The sequence below is a fragment of the Polypterus senegalus genome, chromosome 11 (assembly GCF_016835505.1).
Source record: "Polypterus senegalus isolate Bchr_013 chromosome 11, ASM1683550v1, whole genome shotgun sequence".
Classification (NCBI taxonomy): Eukaryota; Metazoa; Chordata; class Cladistia; order Polypteriformes; family Polypteridae; genus Polypterus; species Polypterus senegalus.
In genome coordinates, this window is record NC_053164.1 from 67,647,072 (window position 1) to 67,674,218 (window position 27,147).

General features: G+C 36.7%; 1 protein-coding gene across 10 annotated transcripts in view; it reads right to left on the reverse strand.

The window, feature by feature from the left end:
• Nucleotides 1-27,147, reverse strand: part of rxrba (retinoid x receptor, beta a) — a 101,534-nt gene that overhangs the window by 59,935 nt on the left and 14,452 nt on the right. For 7 of the 10 annotated variants that reach the window (XM_039768906.1, XM_039768912.1, XM_039768910.1 and 4 more), the window contains 2 exons: nt 20,160-20,386; nt 2,552-2,705 (listed from right to left, as the gene is read on the reverse strand). In XM_039768906.1, the coding sequence (XP_039624840.1) occupies nt 2,552-2,705; nt 20,160-20,386 (381 nt within the window). Of the gene's footprint in view, nt 1-2,551; nt 2,706-20,159; nt 20,387-23,406; nt 23,423-26,746; nt 26,886-27,147 lie in introns of those variants that run through there. The other 3 variants (XM_039768905.1, XM_039768904.1, XM_039768913.1) reach the window with 2 other exon arrangements.

A 27,147-nucleotide genomic window follows, 5' to 3' on the forward strand; every position in this document is an offset into this window, starting at 1 on the left:
TCAGTCTTAAAGGCTAAGATAACATTTCTACAATTTATAAAAACATTTTTAAGTCCCTTTCTTTCAAAGATGCCAGGGTACATTGACCATAATATCTGTCACTTAATATTTAAGAAAACAAGTGGAAAGCAGCCATTGACGGAATAAATTCTAGCTCCATATGAACAAAGCATTCAATCACCCAACTTAAAATCTTCTATCGAGCATATATATCTAGATTAAAATTGTCCAAAATGTATCCAGGGCAAGATTCAACCTGTGAACATCAAATCTAGCTCCAGTCTCAATGGGCTCCATGATTTGGGCATGCACCAAATTAAGATCATTTTGGACAAAAACCTTTGAATGCCCATCAGACAGCCTCGGTGTCACTATTACTCCTAATCCATTAACAGCTGTGTTTGGAGTACTCCTAAAAGGGCTTAAAGTGGAGAAAGACAAAGAAACCGTAATTAACTTTTGTCTCATTCATAGTACATACACTTATCTTGCTCAACTGGAAGAATCCCACCCCACCACTTTTAATTAAGTGGGAAACTGATGTCCTATACTATTTGAAATGGGAAAAAATGTAAATGATCACTTAAGAGAATCTGTTCCAAAATATTTTTTTAAATATGGGAATATCTAATCAATTACATTTAGAATAAACATCATTATAGGAGAAAAGCATATTCTTCCATGCTACTTTTAAAGATTTGCTTTTTTGGTTGGCTCTCCTTTGTTTTTGGTAGGGGTTGAATTTTTTTTGTCAAGTTTGACTTCATTGTATGGATTGATATTTGCTTTTAATCAAAAAATATTTCCTATCCAAAGTCTATCAACCTTTCTTTGAGCATGTGTGTCATTTCTTACCTTTACCATCAAGTTTTACCAAAATAGATTAAATGTAAATAAAAAGTGAATATTACAGGAAGTCAAACATACATTATGTTTTGCTTGGACATAAGTTATTTACAGATTGGGGGGTTGGAAATTAAGGTGCTTGTCCTAACCCAGCACAAATAGCACTTGACCCCAGATAAAGTCTACTTGATAATCAATGCTTTACATAATATGATTTAGAGTAAATGATGCATAAACAACCAAATATAAATAAACAATCAAAAGTGAAAATGGGGTCAAATGGATTACATATACAGTAGTAACATATGATAATCATTAACGTCTGCTTAAGAGCTGAATGGCAAAAACAACAAGCAAGTCAACCAAGATTCATATTTAAAGAACTCTAAATTGCATAGGAATATGTTCCAATATTCTTCAATAAATGTTTAAAATATCTCCAAATACTTTATTTAATTTCCTACTTTATTTCACCAGAGGTGTTAATCAAAGATGACCAGACATCTCTGCAGAGTTTGTTTTTATAAAAAAATAAATAAATAAAAAAAACAAAAGGGTACCACATTCATCTACAGCTTGTAACATAACAGCTGAACTGGAAGTGAATTCAGTGGAGAACACACCTTCCCTTGAAAACTATGTGCATTTACCACTTCATACTCTTTGGGGCAAGGAAGCTCTCCAGCCCGCTTTATAGATCTTGCAGATGAACACCCTGAGGGGTCAACAGTTCCAAGATCAATTTTTCCAACCAAAGCTCTGCTATGCAAAGTGACCAAACCTAATCTGGGCCTTCCATCAAGAAAGAAATGTGGTGTCATTAATTCTTAACTAAAAAGAACCAACATGTTCCCTGCAAAGTTACACTGGACACAATAAAAAGCCTAATACTCAAACTGAGTTGAGGAAAAATACAATATGATACCACAGACAAGTACAAAGGACCACACAGCACAGACAATTAGTGCACTTCTCTGCAAACAAACCTCTTTAAATGAAGCCAAAACAAAGACATGCAATCCACACATCAGACATCATAAAGGCTAGGTAGTTTAAAACTGTTTCACCTATGCAAAAATAAACAAACAGCTGACTAAATATCTGCTTTCTTATGTTTAATTGTTACCATGTAGCTGTGTCAGGTAAACCTCAAGCTTTCAAAAGTTTTTAACTAAACTTAAAACTATTGAGCCTCAGGTTGTACCCTGATACTACAGCCACCTCCCACCCACAAATAAAAAAAAATGCATCTGACCCTCTGAATATAAATACATATACTCGACTTTAATTAAAAACAATGAAATGCAACTAAAAAACAAATATATCCTCGGAGCCAATGAACATATTTAAGGATCACAAAAAATGTAATCAAGAGCAGATTTAAGAGTAATCAAGAGATTTATTTTGAGTTACATAGCAAACTTTCATTGGTATCTGAACCTGAACATGCGGCGCTCCATGTCTAAATTTACTTGCATGTCATAATTTTTCTTGAAACAAATAAGTACTGTTATTCTTTATTAAAGATGTAAACTTAGGCAATAACTGATAATATCTGAAATTTTTTGTTTATTTACCTGTTGGACAACTTAAAAGAAAAGATCATAGTAAGAAAACACGTTCCTGTGCATGCACACATTGCGATGGGGGGGTTGGGGGTTAGGGATGGATGGTGGTTTAGTCAGTTAAAATAGAGATAACTCACCAGAAGATCTATCACCACAAATAGCACAGAGTCTTTTCTGTGACATCACAGGACCAGGGCTATGTGAGGACATACTCTTAAGGCCAAATGGGGGCTTCACATCATCTGAGCTGCTAACAGCATGATGTCCAGAAAGGCTCACTGTTGAATTTATCTGAATAAAAGAAGAAAGTTAGCGCTTTAAACCATGCCGTTTTCCACAACATTATTTTAATTAGGAGCTTACAAAAATCTGTGCATTTTGAGTGCTTGCCTAGATACCTTAAAGTTAACAGCCCAACTTTAGTAACTGTTATAGACAGAGTAATAACAACATTTATTTATATAGCACATTTTCATACAAATAATGTAGCTCAAAGTGCTTTACATAATGAAAAAAGACAAAGTAAGTATTAAAATCAGAGAACACTAATTAACATAGAATAAAAATAAGGTCCGATGGCCAGGGAGGACAGAAAAAATTTTTAAAAACTCCAGACGGCTGGAGGAAAAATAAAATCTGCAGGGGTTCTAGGCCATAAGACTGCCCAGCTCCCTCTAGGCATTCTACCTAACAAATGATTAGTCCTCATTCAGGGTTCTCATGGAAGGACTTGATGAGGACGGTCACATGGACTACTGTTTAATAATAATTTTCATTTAATTTAATTTTAATTAAAATTTAATTTTTTTTTTTTTTTTTAATTTAATAGGTAGTAATGCAGCCAATACCAGAAATGGATGCCACAAAATTGTAATATTATACATATAAAATATTTTATCTTGCATTTACTCAGGTTACATTATGCTAGAAATGAAAAGTATTCAATAATTTAGATCATTATGTATTCAACCAACAAATCCGCTTAACAGAACAGTAGCACATTTAATTAATACTGCTCTGCACCTATTGAGGCAAGCCAAAACTGCAGCCCACAGTTATCACAGTCATGTCAATTTTACCAGAAACACAGAGGGGGTACTCTCTTCATCATCTCATCTCTGGTTTCTCACAGTAAACATTTCCTGATAAAAAGGTTAAGACAAAAATATTTTTTTATAGAAATGTAAATATTAAAAATATTAAATAAGCAACATGGAAGCAAGTTTTTATGTAAATGGAAACTATTGGACTATTAACATCCTCTCCAACTCAATTAATAATCAAACAGTTATCAATAATCTTACAAGTACAATCACCTTACAATTATAATTGTTTGTGCTAAAGAATTTTGTTCTGGGGGTTTGTAGCTCTGCGCTTCCAATGTAAGCTAATCACAAAAAGGCAAATTTTCAGATTACTAACAAGCCACCTCATTCACCCACTGAAATGACTCCTAACATTTGGGGCTGCAGCACTTCCATTGTTCTCCCAGCCTTCCTCTCATAGGTGTTTCCAGATTGTTACAATTTTATGATGTTCACAGTAAGCAAAAAGTTTAAAGTCCAGTTTGCATACTGTTACATGCAAAACTGTCAAAATGGAATATGTATCCATCAAACTGTGGATGGTTAAGACTTTAATCATCAAGCTAAAAGTGACACCTGCCCCCAAAAGGAGACGTTGTGATGTTTTTAAAATGCATTAAGCACTTGCCTTTCTGTGCCATATGTCTGATTTGTTAGGGTGGCATTTCCCTACCTACTCCTGCTAAACAGAATATTAATACGTTGAAATGACAGACAGACTTTTGTCTGGTTTAAATATTTAACATTGATGAAAATGTCATGGAATATCTGCACTTTTACTTAAAGTTTAAGCTAAAAAATTTAAAAAACGCTTTTCATTTGTAGTCCTCAAAAACTGCTCTCTAACTCAAAGGGCACCATACACCACCAATTCCAATATTAGAAGAACTGAAAGTTAGAAATATATGTACAGTATGTCTGCTAGGGCAGTCAGGTCAAATGTTGCAGTAATTTTTATATTTCATATTTTTATATTTATACTTTTCATATTGCTCCAAACACACTATATGGTATTTTACAGATGTTTCTGCACATCATTTCCGAGGGGTTGGCTTGTTTCAGTTGTTCATGAGAGCTACGTCTGCAGGAGATGCCAGCTGATCCAGTACCTCGAACTCTGGGTTGCTGAACTGGAGGAGGAGTTGGCTGGCCTGCGTTGTAGTAGAGAATTAGCAGACCTGGCGCAGGTGTCCTTTAGAGGGACAGTGTGCAGATGGTGGTGCGGTAGGAGGTTCCAGACCAAGCAGATAGAAATAGGTAGGGCACGGTCACAAGGCACAAGGTAAAGGGTGCACACTGTCCAATGGCATCAACCCCACCTCAACCCCAACCAGTTGTCCTTTTAGAAAAGATGGGACCTGTTCCACCGTGACGGGGGGCACCAATGTATTGAGGACGCGTATGAATAGGTTAGTTGAGGATTGTTTAAAGTAGGGAATAGGGAGCAGGGGGTTTAGATCTATACATGGAACAACAAGCAACGATGTAGAAATAAAAATACATAGTAATGTAAATTCTATGCAAACATTTAAATGTAGAAGGAGTAACACATTAAAAATAGCTTGCCTTAATGCTAGAAGTATCTAAAAATAAGGTAAGCGAGTTGGGGCTGTATGTAGCACAGCATAATTACGATATTATAGCAATAATGCAAACCTGGCTAAATAGATGGGGATGAGTGTAATATAGAGGGATACACATTTTTCAGGAAGGATAGACAGAACAGAAAAGGAGGTGGGGTTGCTGTTTATGCCAAACAATTTAAATGTAAGTCCTCTTCAGGTGGACAATGAGCCCCATCTTAGTGAAGACATGTGGCTTCGCCTGGAAAATATTAGGGAAAGAGGTCTTATTTAGGAGTGTGTTATAGACCACCCAATTCAGACAGTAATTTCAACACACATCTTTTAGTAATATCAAAAAGGCAAGTTTACAGGGAGATATTATAGTCATGGGGGACTTTAATTATCCAAATATTAACTGGGATAACCTTGCAGATGGAGGAGCACAAGAACATGAGTTTTTAGAAGTAATCAGACTGTTTTTTTAACACAGTATGTTTAAACACCAACACAGGGTGAAGCTTGTCTGGATGAAGTATTTTGTAATAATCAAGATAAAACTGAGGGTATATAAGTGATTGAACCACTAGGGTCAAGTGACCATAATATAATACAACTTCAGTATTTTGTAAGAGTGCAGATGCAAAGACTAAAATTGTTAAGTTGTACTTTGGTAGGGCAAATTTTGACCAGATGCGGCAAAGTCTAAGTAGGATAGATTGGGATAAGCTTTTAAATGTGAAGACAGTCGAGGAGCAGTGGAATTGGTTTAAAAATGTTTTACATGTAATGCAGGACAGATACATATCTAAAATTAGAATCAGCAGGAAATGTATAAAAACTCCACAGTGGATTAATAAAGATTTAAAAAAGAAGCTGCAAGGAAAAAGCTGCTTTATAAGGCATATAAGGCTAATGACTGCAAATTGAATCACAGAGAGTATGAAAACATGAGAGGAACAATTAAGAAGGATATCAAGGAGGCTAAAAGACAGTTGGAAAGAAATATAGCAGATAGCAAAATACCCGCGCTTCGCAGCGGAGAAGTAGTGTGTTAAAGAAGCAATGAAAAAGAAAAGGAAACATTTTGAAAATAACGTAACATGATTGTCAATGTAATTGTTTTGTCACTGTTGTGAGTGATGCTGTCATATATATATATATATAAAAATATAAATATATATATATATATATATATATATAATATAATATAATATATATAATATAATATATATATATTATAATATTATATATATATATATATAAAATATAATTATATATATATATATATTATAATATTATATATATATATATATATTTACACACACACATATAAACATATATATATACATATCTATACATATACACATAAATATACACACACACACACATATACATACATATATATATATATATATATACACACACACATACACACACACACATATATATATATATAAACATATATACATATACATACATATCTACATATATACACACACAGCTATTTCAGTATCAGTGCAATACGCTTGTTAAAACGGATAACTCCGCTCTTACGTGCAAGTCTGCGTGGATATTATGAACTATCAGTATTTGTTCAAGTTCTATTTAAATTTTAAATAGAAGGAATTTTTATTTAGTCGACAGAAATATCTTTGGTAGGAATGGTAAAAACAGACAGGAATATTATTCATGAATAAATCAACTCAAACCTTAAACAACTTATAATATTTTGCTCTCCATAAAATATATCCTGTCTAAATTATACAAGTTAGAAATAAAGTAAACGTTAAAAGAACAAACATTCAAATTTCTTTACTCTTATGTAATTTTATATAAAAAATAAACTTAGATTTTAAATATCCCAAAAGATTTTGCTCTCCATAAAAATATATCCTGTCAAAATTATACAAATTCAAATATGAACATGCTGCATAACAAAACCTAGAAATATAAATAAAATGTGTTCCTTTCAGCAATAACAAATCAAATCATTCAGTTGTCTTTGCTCATATGTCATTTTAGAGCTGGACGCCTGGCATCTTTTTGGCAACAAGTTCGTTTCTGTTTGGTGTGAGGTTCTGTGTTGTGGAGATTCTCAGGATGGATTGCAGGTGCTCATCAGTGAGGCGACTCCTGTGTGCTGTTTTGTTAGTCTTTATCACTGAGAAGAGCTTCTCACACAGATATGTGCTACCAAACATGCACAAGGTTCGAGCCGCATGTAGACGGACTTTTTGTTCTTCAAAGTCACCAAAGCGCCGTGCAAACTCAGTGCGCTCAGTTTATCAGCAAAGTGCGATTTGGGAACACCGTAGTGACGACTTGGTTTAACATTACTTGGCAACAGGGAAAGTGGGGCAAATTGCACTGGTGCATTTGTGTCTCCCATAAAAGCAGCTTCACTTGAAATCACTTTGTGATTGTGCACGGTAAAACGTCCGCTGAAGTGTCAGATTCTTATTTAATTCTTCTGCTTTCTGTATCTTCTGCATTGCATTCAGGTTACCCTGATGTTTTGTCTCATAGTGCCGCCTTAGATTAAATTCTGTAATTACAGCCACATTAGCTCCACAAATGAGACACACGGGTTCAGTAAACATATACTCAGCCTCCCATCGGTTTTAAAGGCTCTATTTTCAGAATCAACTTTTCTCTTCAGCATCGTGTGAGCTAGCTTCGCAATAACTTGCAGCATCATAAGCTAGACTTGATTAACGCGTAAGTGTTCGGCAAGGCAGCTGAAGCGCTGCATTATGGGATCTGTAGTTTATTGTGTTACCAGCGCTTCATATACCCGGCCATTAATAACAATAATACAGTATATAAAATGATCTCGGGCGGATATAATTACATGCCGGGCGGATGTGGCCCGCGCCCTTGAGTTTGACACATATGGACTAAATAGAACTTGAAAAGATATATTTTTCAAATGTGATCGCGCAATTCAGATAGAGTTGACGCGCACTACAGCCTGCATGCCTCAATAAGTCATCCTCCCTCGCTCTTACTTTTTACCGCTCATCTAATGAATACACTGAGTATGGCTTTACCAAAACAATCATTGATGGCTAATAAAGTATCCATTATTCGAGTATGTAGATCGGGATATATATATATACATATATATATACCCGCATCGCAGCGGAGAAGTAGTGTGTTAAAAAGCTAGAAAAGAAAAGGGAACATTTTAAAAATAACGTAACATGACTGTCAATATACAGTATTTGTTTTGTGAGTGTTACTGAGTGTTGCTGTCATCAAGGATTTGATTATCATTATTTCTTTCAATCAGGTTCGTATTTGTAGGATGTGTTGTGTTCAAGTTACATTCCGTGTTTGTCAATCGCTGTAAAGATGACAGGTTTCATTCATCGATTCGCTTCTTACTGCATCAATAAACAGCTCGCCTTCTTCTTTATCTGAGACCTGACACACTGCATGCACGGGTTTTTTACACTGTCTTCCTTTAGCGGGACATTGACTTTTTCCAACGTGTGCTTTGTTTCGCAGTAGTTGGATTTATGAATATGCTTGTATGTATCAGACGCTTCATATTTTTGCTGCCTTTTCAATTGTGTAATTCGGTTTTGTTCAGCTCTTTGGAACTGTTGCTTTTATCTGTGCACGCGCCAGTTCACGGAGCCGCCGTGTACATGCATCGAAGGTTCCCAGCTGTGCTGGTGCCATCTCGTGCTATGTCCATGGCTGTATTTAATGTTACCTTAGTCCTGGCACTTAAAACTTTCTCTCGCAGTTTCGCTGAGTTTGTGTCAAACACCACCCTGACCATCTCATCTTCCTCTCCATAAGCACAGTCCTTCACCCGTGAATATTTACCCGTGGCAGTTTGCTATTGGATTGCCGCTGACGGACGGCCTTATATGGGCAGGCACTAAATTACAAACGCCAGCGGCAGCCTGTCTATGAACTTAATTTAAAGTGTAGGTTTACATCGTGCTTTGTTTCCGAAGTAGCAGAACTCATAAATATGGTTGTGTATGTCACTCGCTCGCTTCTTATTGTTTCGCTGCCTTCTCAATTATATAATGCATGTTTTCTTCAGCACTTTTTTGAGGTCTTCCTGGTTTTTTATGTACTGCGTGATGATGTCACACGAAACTCCGCCCCCACGGCGTTGAAGCTTATCTCCATTACAGTAAATGGAGAAAAACTGCTTCCAGTTATGACCATTACGCGTAGAATTTCGATATAAAACCTGCCCAACTTTTGTAAGGAAGCTGTAAGGAATGAACCTGCCACATTTCAGCCTTCCACCCACACGGGAAGTTGGAGAGAGAGAGAGAGAGAGAGAGAGAGAGAGAGAGAGAGTGTGTGAGTGTGTGAGTGTGTGAGTGAGTGAGTGCTTTGCCTTTTATTAGTATAGATAAGGCAAAAGAAGACCGTAAGAGATTCTTTCAGTAGCAAAAGAACAGTCAAGGAGGAGGTCAAGTGCATCAAAAATAGTGAAGAGGAATTAAAAGATACAGACAATGAAATACTGGATGCCCTAAACTTACATTTTTCTGAGGTGTTTACAAGTGAGCAAGTGGATAACCTCCCAGAAATAACAGGGACTACGAAGGAGGTACAGAGGAATCTGGAAATTGTAGAGGGAGAAGTACTGCTCAAATTAAATAGGCTGAAATCAAACAAATCACCAGGACCAGATAATATTTACCCTCGAGTTCTTAAGGAGTCTAGAGAGAACATATATACACCCTTTACACATATGTTTTGGAAGTCACTGTGCACTGGATAGATTCTGAAGGACTGAAAAATGGCAAATATCACACCATTATATAAAAAGAGTGACAGGGCAGATCCAAGCAACTATAGGCCAGTAAGCTTAACATGCATCACGGGAAAATTAACAGAAGGAATTATTAAGGATAAGATTGAGCAACACATGGCAAGGACAGGAGTTATTCTGAACAATCAGCACGGGTTCAGAAGAGGGAGGTCATGTTTTACTAACATGCTAGAATGTTATGAGGAGGCAACAAAAGGTTATGATGAAAGTGGAACATATATTATTTTACTTGACTTTCAGAAAGCATTTGATAAGGTGCCACATGAAAGGTTGGGTATGAAACTAAAAGAAGTTGGAGTTAAGGGTGATGTTTTTAGATAGATGCAGAATTGGCTCAGACACAGGAAGCAGAGCGTGATGGTGTGAGGAACCTTATCAAATTTGGCCGATGTTAAGAGTGGTGTTCCACAGGGGTCAGTGCTGGGGCCGCTTTTATTTTTATGTATATAAATGATTTAGATAGGAATATAGGTAAGAAGCTGATTAAGTTTGTCAATGATACCATGATAGCTGGATTAGCAGATAATTAGGAATCCATTATATATCATTACAGAAAGACTTGGATAGCATACAAGCTTGGGCAGATGAAATTTAATGTCAGAAAATGTAAAGTATTACACATAGGAAGTAAAAATGTTAGGTTTGAATACACAATAGATGGATGTAAAAAAAAATCGAGAGTACACCTTATGAGAAGGATTTAGGAGTCATAGTGGACTCTAGGCTATCGACATCCAGACTGTGTTTAGAAGCCATTAAGAAGGCAAACAGAATATTAGGTTACACAGCACGATGTGTGGAGCAGAAGTATAAGGAGGTTATGCTCAAGCTTTATAATGCACTGGTGAGGCCTCATCTGGAGTACTGTGTGCAGTTTTGGTCTCCAGACTACAAAAATGACATAGCAGCACTAGAAAAGAACCAGAGAAGAGCGACTAGGCTGATTCCAGGGCTACAAGAGTTGAATTATGAGGAAAGATTAAAAGACCTGAACCTATACAGTTAAGCAAAAGAAGATTAAGAAGTGACATGACTGAAGGGTTTAAAATTATGAAGGGAATTAGTACAGTGGATCGAGACTTGTTACTTTAAAATTAGCTCATCAAGAACACGTGGACACAGTTGAAAACTTGTTAAGGGTAAATTTCACGCAAACATTAGGAAGTTTTTCTTTACACACAGAATGACAGACACTTGGAATAAGCTACCAAGTAGTGTGGTAGACAGTAAGACTTTAGGGACTTTCAAAACGTGACTGGATGTTTTTATGGAAGAAATAAGTGGATAGGACTGGCGAGCTTTGTTGGGATGAATGGCCTATTCTCGTCTAGATTGTTCTAATGTTCTAATCATTAATAATATAGATAGCCTTTTGTCTTTTAAACATGCCTCATTCACAGAGCATTTTGGGATACACTTTCCTACCACTGCTGTTCTTGCACTTGGATTAAACGGCATTATGAAAAAAATCACTGAACATAGATCTCCAACTTGCTGCTGTTTTAGGCTACAGCTGTTGAGCATACACCTCAGTATGCAAAATTGCCTTACTTTTCTGATCAGCCACAACATTTAAACCACTGACTGGTGAAGTGAATTGCATTAATTATCTTGTTACAATGGCACCCTGATCTTTTGGGGATAAGGCACTGGGTTTGACCCCAAGCCATTAGAATAGGAGTATTTTGTGTCTAGAGTTAGGGTTAATTTTATGTTTGGGATTGGAGACCGTGGCTCTATTAGTTTGCCGGCGGTGCTAGAAAAGGTCACCCAAAGGAAGAAATAGTGCTGATAAAGGTGGCTACATAGGTTTACTTGGGGATAATAGCAGGTGTTCTTTGTGATACTGCAAAAATGGCTAGATAAAAGTCCTACTGAAGGGGGACAGCGCGCGCCTCAATCAAAAAATAAATATGACTAGGAAAGAACCCTGCCCTGAGGTAATAAGGTTGCAACCTGCAGGAAAGAAAATCCCACAGGTAGATAGGGTTAAAAAATAGAACAATTATATAAGAGTAAACAATTAACACAGTAAGTGGAAAATGTAACTAGTATGAAAGAAGAAGGGGGGCTACTGTAGATTAAAAGGTAATATTTTTGCCATTGGGACAGATGTGTAAGGTTTGTGTAGGTTATGTATGTTCTCTCCGTGTCTGTGTAGGTTTTCTAGGAGTTGAGAGCCAAATTGAATGGACACTTGGTGATATGTGATGTGGTTTCCCAGTTGCTGGATTTTTTTTTCCTCATCACAGAATCAGATTGCCAAGAGTCTCCTTCACTTGAAGATCAGTGCCTTGTGGAGCTGAGCTGGATGGTCTTGTTTGATTGTTTATTTAGATCAGTAAAGTGAGTAAGAACAGACTGTAAAGGTAAAGGTAGTTAACTTGTTCTTCTCTAATAGAGTTTTTTTTTTTTTTATTTCTGTTTCTTTTTATGTCTTAGCGTGCAGCACTGAATAGTCTCTTCTTGTTTGTACAGGTTTTCTAACAATTTATGAAAAAGAAAAGTTTAACTGTAGCAGTGTTTGCAAAATCAGTACGTGTGTAAGTGGATTGGAAACAGGGGGATTAGTTGAAATAAACAGTTTTGAAAAACTGTTTTAAATGTAGATTTTTGCCTGTCAAAGTTTGTCTTTTGAGGTGCAACTCAGATTAAGGTCACTGCCCTTGTCTTTTGTGCATTGGTGTACAGACCACCTAAAAAGAATAATAATTTAATTCAAGAGTTTTCTGATCTTCTGTCGATTATGGCTTCTTCCTCTGATAGACTGTTGACCGCAGCGGATTTTAACATCCATTTTTCTTGTACATCAAAACCTATGGTGAACAGGTTTTTATGCCTTGTGGATTCTTTTAATCTTATCTGATCAGTTTCGGACCCACATCAGAAGGGTCATACACTAGATCTTGTGTTATTGTCTGGTTTCTCTAAACTTGAAGTTATTGATTCTGGTGTCTCTGCTCATTTTATGGTCATCTTTAAATCAACATTATTTTGTCTCTTTCCCACTTTCTCACAGTTCCATGCCCTTGTCCCTGCTGAAACAATAAACTCTACCACAGCCACTCATTTTACTAATACATTTATATTCACACTCTTCCCTCATATCTCAGATACCCTTCTCTTATGCTCTGGTACTGAGAAATAAGTCTCTCTTTTCAGCTTATCTTGCTCACAACATTTGGATTGTTTAGCTCCTTTACAACTAAAAAGAGCCAAGGTAAAGAATGTTGGTACCCTCTGGCTGAATGACATCACCTGTGCTCTTACACAATATTGCAGAAGGGCAGAGTGCAAATGGAAAAGAGACAAACTTCAGGTCTCATATGAAATTTTAAGAAATTGTTCAAAACCTTTACCAAAGCTCTGTTAAAACAAGTAAGGCACAATATTACACTGAATTAATCAATAAAAATGCTTACAGACCTAAAATACTATTCAGCACAATTAATTTGATCTTAAATCCCTCTGCTGCTATTGCTTCTGCTACCTTTGCTTCTACTAAAACCTGCGAGAAATTTTTTAATTTCTTCGTTGACAAACATCATAAAATCTAGCATTTCACCCCCACACACAGATCCTTTAGAGACACAGTGTTCAATCAGTTACCTTCAGCAACTTCACCCAGTGTCATCTACCCAACTCTCGGAGGTGAACGCCACTTTCTGCCCCTTAGACATTATACTTTCACATCTTTTTAAGGAAGTTTTTATTACAATCTGTCCCTTATTTTGGCTATAATTAAAAGCTTATTAACTAGTGGAGGCGTACCTTTAAGTTTTACACATGAAATCATGCAAGTTCTATTAAAGAAACCTAGTCTAGACCCCAATGACCATAACAACTACAATCTCCTGGGGTTTTTGATAGTCCACTAATATGTTACTTTTATTCTCAGTTTAATAACCTCTTACCCTCTTCTTCATAACCTGGTATTTATTGTATTACATTTAGTTTAATTTTATTTTAATTACTTTATTGCTTCTAGTATTATGTTTTCAGGTTATTTATACATTTTATATTCAACGTGATTTTATTTATAAATGTTTGTTATGTATGTAGAATTTGTTACTTAATTCTTTTTAACTGGAAAGCACTTTGGGTCAACTCCTGTTGTTTTTAAATGCGCTAAATAAATAAATGACTTGACTATACTTAAAATGAATGCACAGCGAAGTCGTGCCAGCTGAACAGTGTGTTGTGGCAAGTGAGTAAAGAGAACTTAAGACATCTGAAAAGAATGAAACATGTAACATGCTGTTTTTATTACAGTACAAGATGACATGTTGAAAGAAGGCTCTGTGTGCCAGAAAATATTGTTTTATGCCTAAGAAATAACATGCAAATGGGATTTATTTGTCTGAACTGTATTTGTATTAAACTGAACTTTCAGGCAATCACTGCAAATATATTGTACACACAAATTTAGAACTATCTGATTCCAGAAATTTCCAGAGGTTAGGTTAAAATTAGCTTTGAATATGTATAATATTTGTTACAATGACAATATAGGTTCTTTTGCTTATAAAGATGCTTATAAATATAGAAAAACTTTCCTTCAAACCCTGATCATTTCTTAAGGAGAACTGTCCTTTTGAGAACTACAAAATACAAAGGATTTAATTTCTTTCAAGAATAAGATGCTGCTGGTATGTCTGTGTGTGATGTTTGTGTACAATGTAATGCTTTTGGAAAATGCACAATGTGTATCGCACATAGATAATACTAGCGTGTGAGTATATATGTGTGTGTGTGTGTGTGCCAGCTGACTTATTAAAGAAGTTCTAACTGTGAAGATGCATATACAGTACAATCCCTCTTAACCGGCCACCTTGGGATTGGACCCCTGGCTGGTTGCCGTTTTGGCTGGTTAATCCGAAGTATATCTATTATGTACTGTACCTCTTCGACGTTCCTGAAGAAACCATATCCACAAGGCTTTATCCACGATTTCGCACACGGGTATTTTTCTCGTACAACGACTGGACAGTGTAGTGTAGCTGGTCCACAGCTCAAGTCAAAAAGGCCATTTTTTACATAAATAATCACCACACTTGCGGCTTAGTGAGGGGGTGTGGTATGTGTGGCCGATCGGTTCAGTGATCACAGAGCTGGAGTGACCGGTATTGAAGACGACTGGCCGTCGAAAGGTAGCAGCAGTCGTGGAGGCTTTGGGCTGGTTTAGCCCCAGCGTGAGCGCCCTGGCCGCTGGGGAAAAAACCCAAGTCTTGGTTCGGATGGAACCTGACGTAGCCAGGGATCGGAGGCCTACCAGACCAGTGTGGAAGGCAGCTGCACCTGCAGGTAGGGTGACTCCCCTGTTGCAAAGCCCGATGGGAGAAGCAGGGGAGCCACCAGGTAGAAAGCTTGGACTTTAAGAAACTGCTTCCAGCCATTAACCTCGTTTGTGTTGTTTTTAACGGACTTGTTTTTTATACTAATGGATTTTAACCTCCACTGATTCACTCATTTTAATGGATTATTTATTTAAAGAAGACTTTTGATACACTGCACTTTATTTAATTTGAACACTGTTTTGTTGTTTGCTGGTTTTAAAATACAGTAATCCCTCCTAGATCATGGGGGTTGCGTTCCAGACCCCCCCCGCGATAGGTGAAAATCCGCGAAGTAGAAACCATATGTTTGTATGGTTATTTTTATATATTTTAAGCCCTTATAAACTCTCCCACACTGTTTATAAATATTCCCTGCACAGTTATACAGCATAATCCCATTGTATTCTCTTAGATATTAGGTAAGATTCATTGAAATTATGCATATAAACACACTGTTTATATACAGTAAAACCTAAATATTATTTTAAAGATATTGAGTGTCTCCGATATCACATGTTACAGCCATTACGATAGACAGGCCACCAGCAATAAATACGTACAACGCAAGAAAAATAGTATACAGTAAATGTGTGTACAGTGACACTAAACGTACGTACATGTACTAAGTACTGTAAGTAGAAAATTAATTGTGGTTACTCACCAACAATGACACGATGACTTGTCCAATAACAATGACTTTAATTTTACTGCACAACAAAGGAGAGCGTTACAGTTCTTCCAAAGTAGCCACTTCAGGCGATTGTGCAGCACTGCCGTTGTTGTTCTTCTGGCAGTCTTCAATGCAAATCCCTAAAGCAGATTTCATCTAGACTACTGCCATATTACATCCACTTACAACTCGTTTTGCACCCTGGTTAAAAGGACACTGCGGCCGTAGATCTTATATTCCTTTCCTACTTTTTAAATAAAAAGAATCGTAGGCTTCAACAAATCCAAAACGTTTACCTTTTCGCAATCGCTAACATCTTCCGCTTGCGCTTGGGCACGGCCCGTGAAGCAGTAGCAGATCGTTTTGGAGCCATAATGAAGGGCTTGACTATGCACAAAGATAAACACAAAAGAGCACAACTCGTTACACAGAGAAACACGTTGATGCTGAATGAGCGAGACGAGACTTCCTGGTTAACGCTGCATTCAGCTGGCAGGAACTTAACTGCGTGCTCTGATTGGTTAGCTTCTCAGTCAGGAGAACTTAACTGCGTGCTCTGATTGGTTAGCTTCTCAGTCATCCGCCAATAGCGTCCCTTGTATGAAATCAACTGGGCAAACCAACTGAGGAAGCATGTACAGGAAATAAAAAAGACACATTGTCTGTAGAACCCGTGAAGCAGCGAAAAATCCGCGTTATATATTTAGTTATGCTTTCATATAAAATCCGCGATAGAGTGAAGCCGAGAAAGTCGAAGCGCGATATAGCGAGGGATTACTGTACCTCTCACCTTTCAGGAAAGAAGGAAGTGCATACATATAAAGAAGAATTCAGGATTAAAAAAAAAAAAAATGTATTTCATTAGGCCGGTTAATCCGTCAGCCGGTTAATGCAAGGCCAGTTAAGAGGGATTGTACTGTACAGGTTTTATGTATATGGTTTTAAATGCTTTACATGAGTCACTTAGTAACTTAAGGAAGGGTGGCATGATGGTGCAATGATTAGCACTGCTAACTGGCAATATGAAATGAAAGTTCAGGCTTGTACATTCTCTGTGTGGAGTGAAATAAACGTAAACATGAAAGGAAAAAGTATGTAAATGCTTTAAACAGTACATATGAAATAATAAAAGTTAAGTTTAAATATGAAGATAGTTTAAGTAGATTTGAGTATGTTATACAATATGTGAAAGTTTAAAGTGAGTCTGAGAATAGGTTTGGCAATGTGTGAAGATATGTGGTGTATTTTAAAATGAAGTAATTAATAAAAGTGTGTCTAAATATATATGTTTTGAATTCAAACTAAACAGAATATGGATTACGTCCAATAAAAAAGTCTCCAGATTTAGTATAAATGTGTGTAGCCTTTTCCTTTTGAGTACTGGAAATAATCAAATGGAGGAAAGTTGTTTAAGTAATTTTACATTCAATTTAACGTAAAAGAAGACATATTCTCTAAGACTTTAGGGTGCTGGTGAGGAGTGCTGGCTTCCAGTCTAGGTAAGGTTCCATACTAAGATATGCTGTATAAAAGGTATGTTAAATAAATAAATAAAAACAAACAAAAAACTGAAAGGAAAATATACTCATTATCAAACCAATATTATTTTTCTCCAAATACATGTGTGCCATAATTACTGGTACCCTTAGAAAGTCATGAAAAAAATCTAAAGTGTACTTGCATTCGTATTTTGCGTAGGAATAATTTATTAGTCTACTACTAGTTTAGAAACACAGGACAAATTCCTTTAGTCATCCATCAAACACATTGTTGAGCTGTACAAATCAGAAAATGGCTAAAACCTAAAGGGTGAAATGTTATAATTAATAAGTTTAAGCAATTAGAGAGCAAGTATCAGTCTGGAATAGGACATGTGTCTATAGGCATTTTCCAAACACAAGAACTTTGTTTTCAGGAACCAACGAGTTACTGTACAATGTAGGCCCTTGGCAATTTGTGTTGCATTTCCATCACACAACAGGAACTGTAAACCGTATGCAAAATATATGGTATGTAAAAAAGAGTGATGCAGTGCTAAGTGCATTTTCACCAATAATCCTTTAAACTCCTGACTACTAACAGATTCGTAAGATGGTGCCAGTGCTTCTATCAGCCGATCAGCACAATTTACTGTCCATGTGCCACGCATGATAGTTCCATGTTTAACAAAAAGTACATATTCCTGGAGTAGGCGCTAAAAAGGTACTAGGAACTACGAAATGCCAGAGTTCCTGGGAAGGGAATGATATAAAAATTCCTGGTTCCTGAAAAACGTTCATGCAGAGGGAAAATTTCTTATATTGGCGCCCCACACACAGCGAGGAGGATGGTTTGATTGATCAAACAATTTCCAATGTTCTCAACAGGAGAACTGCAGATGCAGCTGGATCTTGGGGTCAAAAACTCCAAAACTATGATCAGACTCCACCTACGTAAGTTATGAAAAAAGGTCTCTACTGTCTAACAACAAACTCAGATGCTTCACTGGTTACTGGAACTTTTAATGGAATCAAGTTCTATAGTCAGATAAGATAGAAATAAAGCTTCTTAGCAACAAACACCACAAGCAGATTTAGCGCAAAGGGAATGACAAAAGTAACTCATCCTCACTGTGAAGTATGGTGGGAGATCTATTACATTGTGGGGTTGTTTTTCTGCTAAACTCCGTGAACAACTTAAGACACCTGATATAAACGGACTCCAAGCATTAGCATTAGATAATAAATCAAAAATGAACTGTCGCTGCCAGGAAGCTTAAACTGGACCATGGTATGATCTTCCAGCAAGGCAATAATCCAAAGATAACCTAAAAATTAACACAAAATGATTCAGTGACCACAAAGTCAAGATTTTGCCATGGTCACCCCAATCCCCTGGCCTAAACTCCACTGATTGAATCCCTGAAGAGGTTTATAAGGATTTTAGAGGAATCACAAAAAAGCACATTGTTTCATATTATTTGAGCAAGTCTGGAAGACTATCAATATTTTTTCCACAAATACTTTGAAACCAAACAAGCATATCTTGGAGACAGTATCCTCACATAACGTTCTTTGCATTCTTTTTGAATTTTTGCTTCAATTACAAATAACCAATGTCAGCTATAACACCACCTAAAAGGAGGAATCATTGTGAATTACAAACAAAATTAAATAAAACCATCACAATACAAAGACAAAAAGCACACTTTCTATAGCAAAGTTAAATTCAATAGTGACTCAATATAAAAGTGTGAAATAATTTCTTTATATCTGACTTGTTCTCAAAGGGACTTGATTAAAATTTTATTTAACAGCATCCATTTAATACACTGCTTTTACATTGTTAATTTGTAGGTGGGTCAAATAAGTGTCTTAACAAAAATCCATTAAGTGAATCTGAACAGAGTTTTTTTTTTTTTAAGAGATACCCAACAGCATAAGCAGACTCACATATACTGTATTTAACAAAAGAAATTAACCTGAGAACATATTTTTGTATTATGACAGAAAACTGGACTCCCTAATATTTTTATTTTTTGGCTAATACACCAATACTTATTAATGCAAAATTTAACTTAATGTTTAAACAAAACATTAATGTATCAATACTGTTCAACTAATGAGATACATTACATTAACAAACTGCCCTTTTAACAATTATTCACAAAAACAGTAAACAACAAGAAATGGTTAAATGCAGTGCACCAACAGATCTTTCCTGTAATGCGTGAACTTTGAGGGTATAATACACAGTATCTCTCTTACTGATCTAAAATAAAATGTGCATATTAACAGTTCAACATTCCACAGGGGGTATCATTATCATTTCTGTGTTAAGGCAACAGGTTTGTGGATGTCTGGAGTATTCAGCAATCACTGCAGCCCCCTTGCCAGATCACATGTTAGATGATGTGGTACTGAATTTTCTGCTTATTGTCACCTACTGGGCAATAGAATATGCTGCTTCTCCTTTCATCTTAAACGCATTCATTGTATCATATTATTATTTTCAATCCAAACACTTGATTACTGAGAAAGATTTAGAAGTATTATACAAAATGACAATTCTGGACATTATAAAACAAGATTAAAGTTTTACAATAAACTTGTACCAAAAGCTTACTGAGCAAACCATTTAATATTGTTATTCAACGGCTTATGAAACCAGATATTCTGACTGAATTTTTCTTTAACACTTCATTTTTGAAAATGGAACACATTCGTTTGGAATATTTTAATTTTTTCAATTTTTATCAACACTGGAACCTGAAATATAAATGATTCTTGTTAGCTCTCACCTGAGGACTGCTGATTGGCCCATAGCCTATGGAAGGTGTCCCTGGCATACTTGGAGAGCCCATGGAGGAGCTGATAACAGGGAAAGGGGATCCAAGGCTGCTGATAGGAGAATTGACTGATGAAGTCATGGCTGCAGGCCCAAGACCTGAAATGGGGTGTGGTGGCAGAGGTGGTGAATGTTGAATTGCCTGAGAACTGACAGATGAGCTATCTGGACTTCTAGAATCTGTGAAAAATGAAAAACATAAAAAGTATATTAAATATAACCACTTTTCAAATTAATAGGCAACAAATTAAAAACTTGACCATTTATTTTTATTTTCTTATAAAAGAAGAAAAATTTAAAAAGTCTCCAGCTTAAGTGCCTAAATGGCATTGAACCTAATTTTCAGACTTAACAAGAAGTTTCCATCCAGTTTTTTATCAACAAACAGAATATACGTAAAAAAAAATGTGCGAAATTTGCTGTCTCCAGCCTGTTTCCATCCAACTGGCTTTTTATCGATAAAATGGTGTGCGTGATGACGCTATCCCTCCAAAACGAACTGTCGCATAAGTTTTGTTGTATTGCGAAAAAAAATCTGCCCTTGAGCCGTTTCCATACATAATTTTGTGTATGTCGCAAATTACAGTGGTGTAAAAACTGAAAAACTATTTGCCCCCTTCCTGATTTCTTATTCTTTTGCATGTTTGTCACACAAAATGTTTCTGATCATCAAACACATTTAACCATTAGTCAAATATAACACAAGTAAACACAGAATGCAGTTTTTAAATGATGGTTTTTATTATTTAGGGAGAAAAAAAATTCAAACCTACATGGCCCTGTGTGAAAAAGTAATTGCCCCCTTGTTAAAAAATAACCTAACTGTGGTGAATCACAACTGAGTTCAATTTCCATAGCCATCCCCAGGCCTGATTACTGCCACACCTGTTTCAATCAAGAAATCACTTAAATAGGAGCTGCCTGACACAGAGAAGTAGACCAAAAGCACCTTAAAAGCTAGACATCATGCCAAGATCCAAAGAAATTCAGGAACAAATGAGAACAGAAGTAATTGAGATCTATCAGTCTGGTAAAGGTTATAAAGCCATTTCTAAAGCTTTGAGACTCCAGCGAAGCACAGTGAGAGCCATTATCCACAAATGGCAAAAACATGGAACAGTGGTGAACCTTCCCAGGAGTGGCCGGCCGACCAAAATTACCCCAAGAGCGCAGAGACGACTCATCCGAGAGGTCACAAAAGACCCCAGGACAACGTCTAAAGAACTGCAGGCCTCACTTGCCTCAATTATGTTCACGACTGTCGTGTGTTCACGACTCCACCATAAGAAAGAGACTGGGCAAAAACGGCCTGCATGGCAGATTTCCAAGACGCAAACCACTGTTAAGCAAAAAGAACATTAGGGCTCATCTCAATTTTGCTAAGAAACATCTCAATGATTGCCAAGACTTTTGGGAAAATACCTTGTGGACTGATGAGACAAAAGTTGAACTTTTGGAAGGCAAATGTCCCGTTACATCTGGCGTAAAAGGAACACAGCATTTCAGAAAAAGAACATCATACCAACAGTAAAATATGTTGGTAGTAGTGTGATGGTCTGGGGTTGTTTTGCTGCTTCAGAACCTGGAAGGCTTGCTGTGATAGATGGAACCATGAATTCTACTGTCTACCAAAAAATCCTGAAGGAGAATGTCCGGCCATCTGTTCGTCAACTCAAGCTGAAGCGATCTTGGTGCTGCAACAGGACAATGACTCAAAACACACCAGCAAATCCACCCTGAATGGCTGAAGAAAAACAAAATGAAGACTTTGGAGTGGCCTAGTCAAAGTCCTGACCTGAATCCAATTGAGATGCTATGGCATGACCTTAAAAAGGTGGTTCATGCTAGAAAACCCTCAAATAAAGCTGAATTACAACAATTCTGCAAAGATGAGTCAGCCAAAATTCCTCCAGAGCGCTGTAAAAGACTCATTGCAAGTTATCGCAAACGCGTGATTGCAGTTATTGCTGCTAAGGGTGGCCCAACCAATTACTTTTTCACACAGGTGTAAGTTTGGATTTTTTTTCTCCCTAAATAATAAAAACCATCATTTAAAAACTGTATTTTGTGTTTACTTGTGTTATATTTGACTAATGGTTAAATGTGTTTGATGATCAGAAACATTTTGTGTGACAAAAATGCAAAAGAATAAGAAATCAGGAAGGGGGCAAATAGTTTTTCACACCACTGTATCTACCTTTTGTTTTCCATGTCACACCCCCTCCACTAAACAAAGAAATGGAGAGATTATTCAGACAGTTTTTTGAAATTTGCCAGCTTACTGTTATTTCAGTTTCACAAATAATTGGAATTGTACATAATATCCGAAGACGACAGCAGAATGAAGCAGTTGCTTGTCTGATAGCCCTAGAGCTCTAAGAAAGTACCCCAGTGCGACGAAACCCACGGGTATGGGAGAGACGACGGAATAAGACCTTCTGAGAGGAGGTGGTGGGGAGACACTTCACAGAAAATCTCTGGCTGCAACATTTTAGAATGACACGGCTGACGTTTGAGATGTTGTGTTGATTCATCAGTCCTGATGTTGCGCCCATCACAGGTGGCCACCGACCACCGGTTACAACCCAAAAGCGGATTGCCATCGCCCTTTCCAAGCTGGCAACCTGCGCCAAGTATAGAGTAGTTGGAGAAACTTTCGGGGTTAGTAAAACTACCGTCCATCGATGTGTATATGCTGTGTGCACATACCACAATTCCTTGGTGCATCTTGTGCCACAGATTTACGATGCGCTGGATGGCACGCATGTGCCTATTCTTTCCCCTACGGAACGTTACCGTGATTACATTAATCGCAAAAGGTGGCCATCTATTGTTCTCCAGGCCCTTGTTGATGACAGGTGCATGAAACGAGACATTTGTGTTGGCACTCCTGGAAGTGCCCATGATGCAGCTGTGTTTGCAGCATCGGATCTGTACAGGTGAGCCTACCTTTCAACATCCCTTCTCAGTGAGATAACAACTGAATTAGTACTGTAACCTGCTTCCCTTAAGGTTTTTAATTAAAACTGAAATTTGAATTAATACAAAATAACGACATTTAATCAAAAAAAACTAAAGTTAATATTAATGAGAGAATTTCTCATATATGCTAAAACATCTGCCATTTAATAATAAGAAAAAAATGTTAAGATAATGAAACACACAGTTTATTAAATATTTTGACTGGCACAGTAAATTACCTTTGCGGTTTTTGTATTATTTAGACATCCTGAGAGACACCCCCAGGCTACAGTTGATGTGGAGGGAGTTCAGGTACCCCTTTTAGTAGCAGGAGACCCAGCCTATCCGCTACTGCATTGGCTCATCTCGAGAAATAACGAGTCTCTTCATCAGACCATGCGAACCACTCCGCTATTCTCGTTTTGTTTGCACATAATGAAAATGTATCATGTGACACATTTATTTGCGGTAAAGCCCTTTTTTTCCCGACAAAAAGTGTTTCCAATGTAGTTTTTGCGACATGTGAAGTATCGATATGGAATTTATGCGCTAAAGTTAAACGGAAAAATATTATGTCGACATGTACAACATTTTATTGATAATTAGCATTTCCATCAGCTAAAAACTCCTTGGATGGAAACCTGGTTAGTAATGACTATCTTGACATGAGGTGTGCTATTTAGTTTTTTTTTTTTTAATCTATATTACAAATGCCTAGATCAGCTTCCATGTAGGTAGACAGTGTCAAACTTTGGGGACAGGTTAGGGGCTCAGGTGATGGTAATAACACACCAAAACAGGGGTTGGCACTGTGGTCTAATATCTTCTCTCTTCTCCCTTTGCAGAATGGGAAGCCAAACTGTCACTCCAGTGCCAACATAACTTCCGCTGTTTGCACTCATGGACCCTCCCCTTCTGTCTAAAATCTATATAATCAAGATAGCTACCACCCTATTTTAGTTCTGTCTTGATCTTAAGTCTAAAAAGACATCTCCCAATTTTGATTGCATGCTGTCAAATGATAATGTCAAATGATGTTCACCAATTCTAACTTTTTTTTTTTGTTTGGTCGCCTCTTTACACCAGAAACTAAAGTAGCAGCTCCAACAAGCAAGACTATGAATGGCAGCAAAATCTTAATCCAAGGCGCTGTAACTGAGATTTTACTGCACTAATCTTAGACTTCATTCTACACTGGCACAACAGTCAAAAGCAGACCAAAGAAAGGCAACTCAGGCCACTCTTCATACACATACCCTATGTGAGTACAGTTTTGCTGTGCTATGCAGTGTATATACTTTAAATATCTATATAAGATGGGTTTTAACACAGAAAAGGTATCTAAAATGTAGAGGTAGCAGTAGTTTATTCTTTTTAAAGTATATTTTTATTTGTCAACATAACCCCAAACAAATGTTATAAAGATGTTAACGTCCCACATGCTAATAAAAGTGTAAACTTCACTTTCAATATATAATGAAATTAACCACACAATATACCATAACAAAGAAGGTTAATCCCCCTTAAGGTTCTAGATGTGTTAATGCCATAAATCTTCTGCAGCTGAAATGGAACTAGTACCATTTAATCCACACATGCAATAATTATGGTATTAATGCTTATAATAAGGGCTGAAAATCTGTTCAGAAAACTATTTACTAAAACCAATTCTATTTGGAAGATATATAAGTATAATTAAAAATACTTAATCCTTCTAGTATAAAGTCTTCCATTGTGCATTAAGAAACAAGGAAAATGTACATTAACCAAACACTGTATCAATCTAAAACGGAAAACTTTCCATTAGAGTTTCACTGCTTGCCAACTGAATAGACTGAGCAAACATTGCTTAATTGTGTTATTCGTATAATAGGCAAGGCAAGGCAAACAGGATTCTAGCAAAATGAATGCACAATATGATAACAGAAACGAACACACCTAAAGGAAAAAACTCCACAAAACACACAGATAAACAGCACATTTAAAGGGATACAAGTACACTGCTCAAAAAATTATGGGAAAACGTAAATCACACATTAGATCTTGACAAACAAAACATTCAAGTGGAAAATCTTTACTGAGAATATACGGTGTAATTCGTTGAGAACAAAATGATGCAACAAGTTAGTGGAAACCAAAATCACCAGCCCATTGTGAGCTAGATTCAACATCACATTGAAAATCAAAGTCAATAACTGAAAAACTTGCATAAATTTCATTACGGCAACTCATAACGTGACTGACTAGTGTGTATGGCCTCCACATGCCTGTATGCACTTCCAACAATACCCTGTCCAGCTCTGTTCGTGCAACGGCCCATCATCTAGTATCTCCTCTATGCTTGACACTGTGCTGGGAGATGCAGCAAACCTGTTTGTGACATCACTTATCATTCCAGTCTCCCATTTTTTGGTCAGTACAACCATCTCCAGGTCATATAAGAAAGCTGGTTTTACTACCGTCCTTAGGGCCCTATGATTTCCAGGATGTGAAAAACACAGATGGAATTAATGCATAAAAATGGATTTTAGATTTAAAAACAGAAATGTGGGAATTTAGAAACTGAAGGGATGACTGTTGCAAAGCTTCCCAATAAATTAAATGATTGAATTATCTGTAGTTCTACAATTCAGATACTATTTTTTACTTTGTTGTTTTTGAAGCAAACGTAATTCTAGTAGAAATCCAGTCGTGTCTTTTTGTGTGCATGTTTCCTATATGTTTTCTTGTGAAAGACACGCGAATTAGCTAGCTGCGCGAGACAGAAACGTTGAAGTGACCAGCATCAGATACACTATGCCAAAAAAAAAACAAGAGCTTAACTGCAAAATTGAGGGCACAATAATATCCTGGCGATTATGAATCTGGACAACTTTTCTGCAAGTTTTGCCAGCATACCATAGACTGGACATGAAAATATACTTGCAATTGTCATGTCAAATCTAAAACACATCTCAAAAACAAGGAGAAATGAACATCAAAAAGTATTCCTCTTCAGGTAACAATAGAGGAAACAAGAAAATGGTCAGATGCAAAGTGCCAGCTTGTGGGCATGTGAGTCAGACATACCACTTGCAAAAATGACGAAGATGCATCCTTTCTTTAGTAAGCATTGTAAACAAGGAGGTCCACTGCCAGAAAATGAGAGCAGTTTTCATCAACCTAAATTGCTCCGTGTCTTCGAACAACACATGAACGCCGTTCTGCGAAAGATTTGTGGCAATAAAATTTATGTTGTACTTCATGAAACCACCAATAGCCGAGAACACAGCATTCTCAATATAGTGATAGGCGAGTAAAAATTTGGCTGTATGGTATCCCTTTTATGTAGGCAGTTCTAGTTGGACATGATGTATTTACTGTGAATAATTTAACCGATTAAATTATACAGGTGTTTAACAGGTATTAACAGTCTGTCCTGCAGAAAAATGTTATTACTGAACGGCCCTGGTCGTTAACTGTTTCCCTTTTAAAAATTAATAACGATGTTTCAGGATTTAATAAATGTTTTTCCACGTGGTGACAGGGCACGCAAGGTCCACATTTGAATCTTCTGTTATAAACCCAGCACCTACAAACCTGGGCAGAAGAGCAGGCTTTTCCTCAGGTGTAATGATCCCTTAAAAGCAGGACACTCTTTCTTTTTCCTAAAAGTGAAGTTCACCTTCTTCTCAAAAGGATGCATCAAACTAGTAACAGCTCTTATAACTCTGGAGGACACTCACTGTCCTTCTGCAATCTCAGCAAACAGCATCATCTAGGCTCCTACCTGATGAATGGAAATGCAAAATAAGGTTCAGTTGTGCTAGTGTGTGGTTTCATTAAAAGGAATGTAAAGTGCCATTTCATTGTTTGTTTTGATGTAGCTGTTACTACTTTAACAGTTTAAAAAAAAAAAAAAAAAAAAGTAAAACCCCAAAAATCTGAATCAAGGAAAAAATAAAACAATGAACGCCAAAAAAAAAAAACAAAAAAAAAAA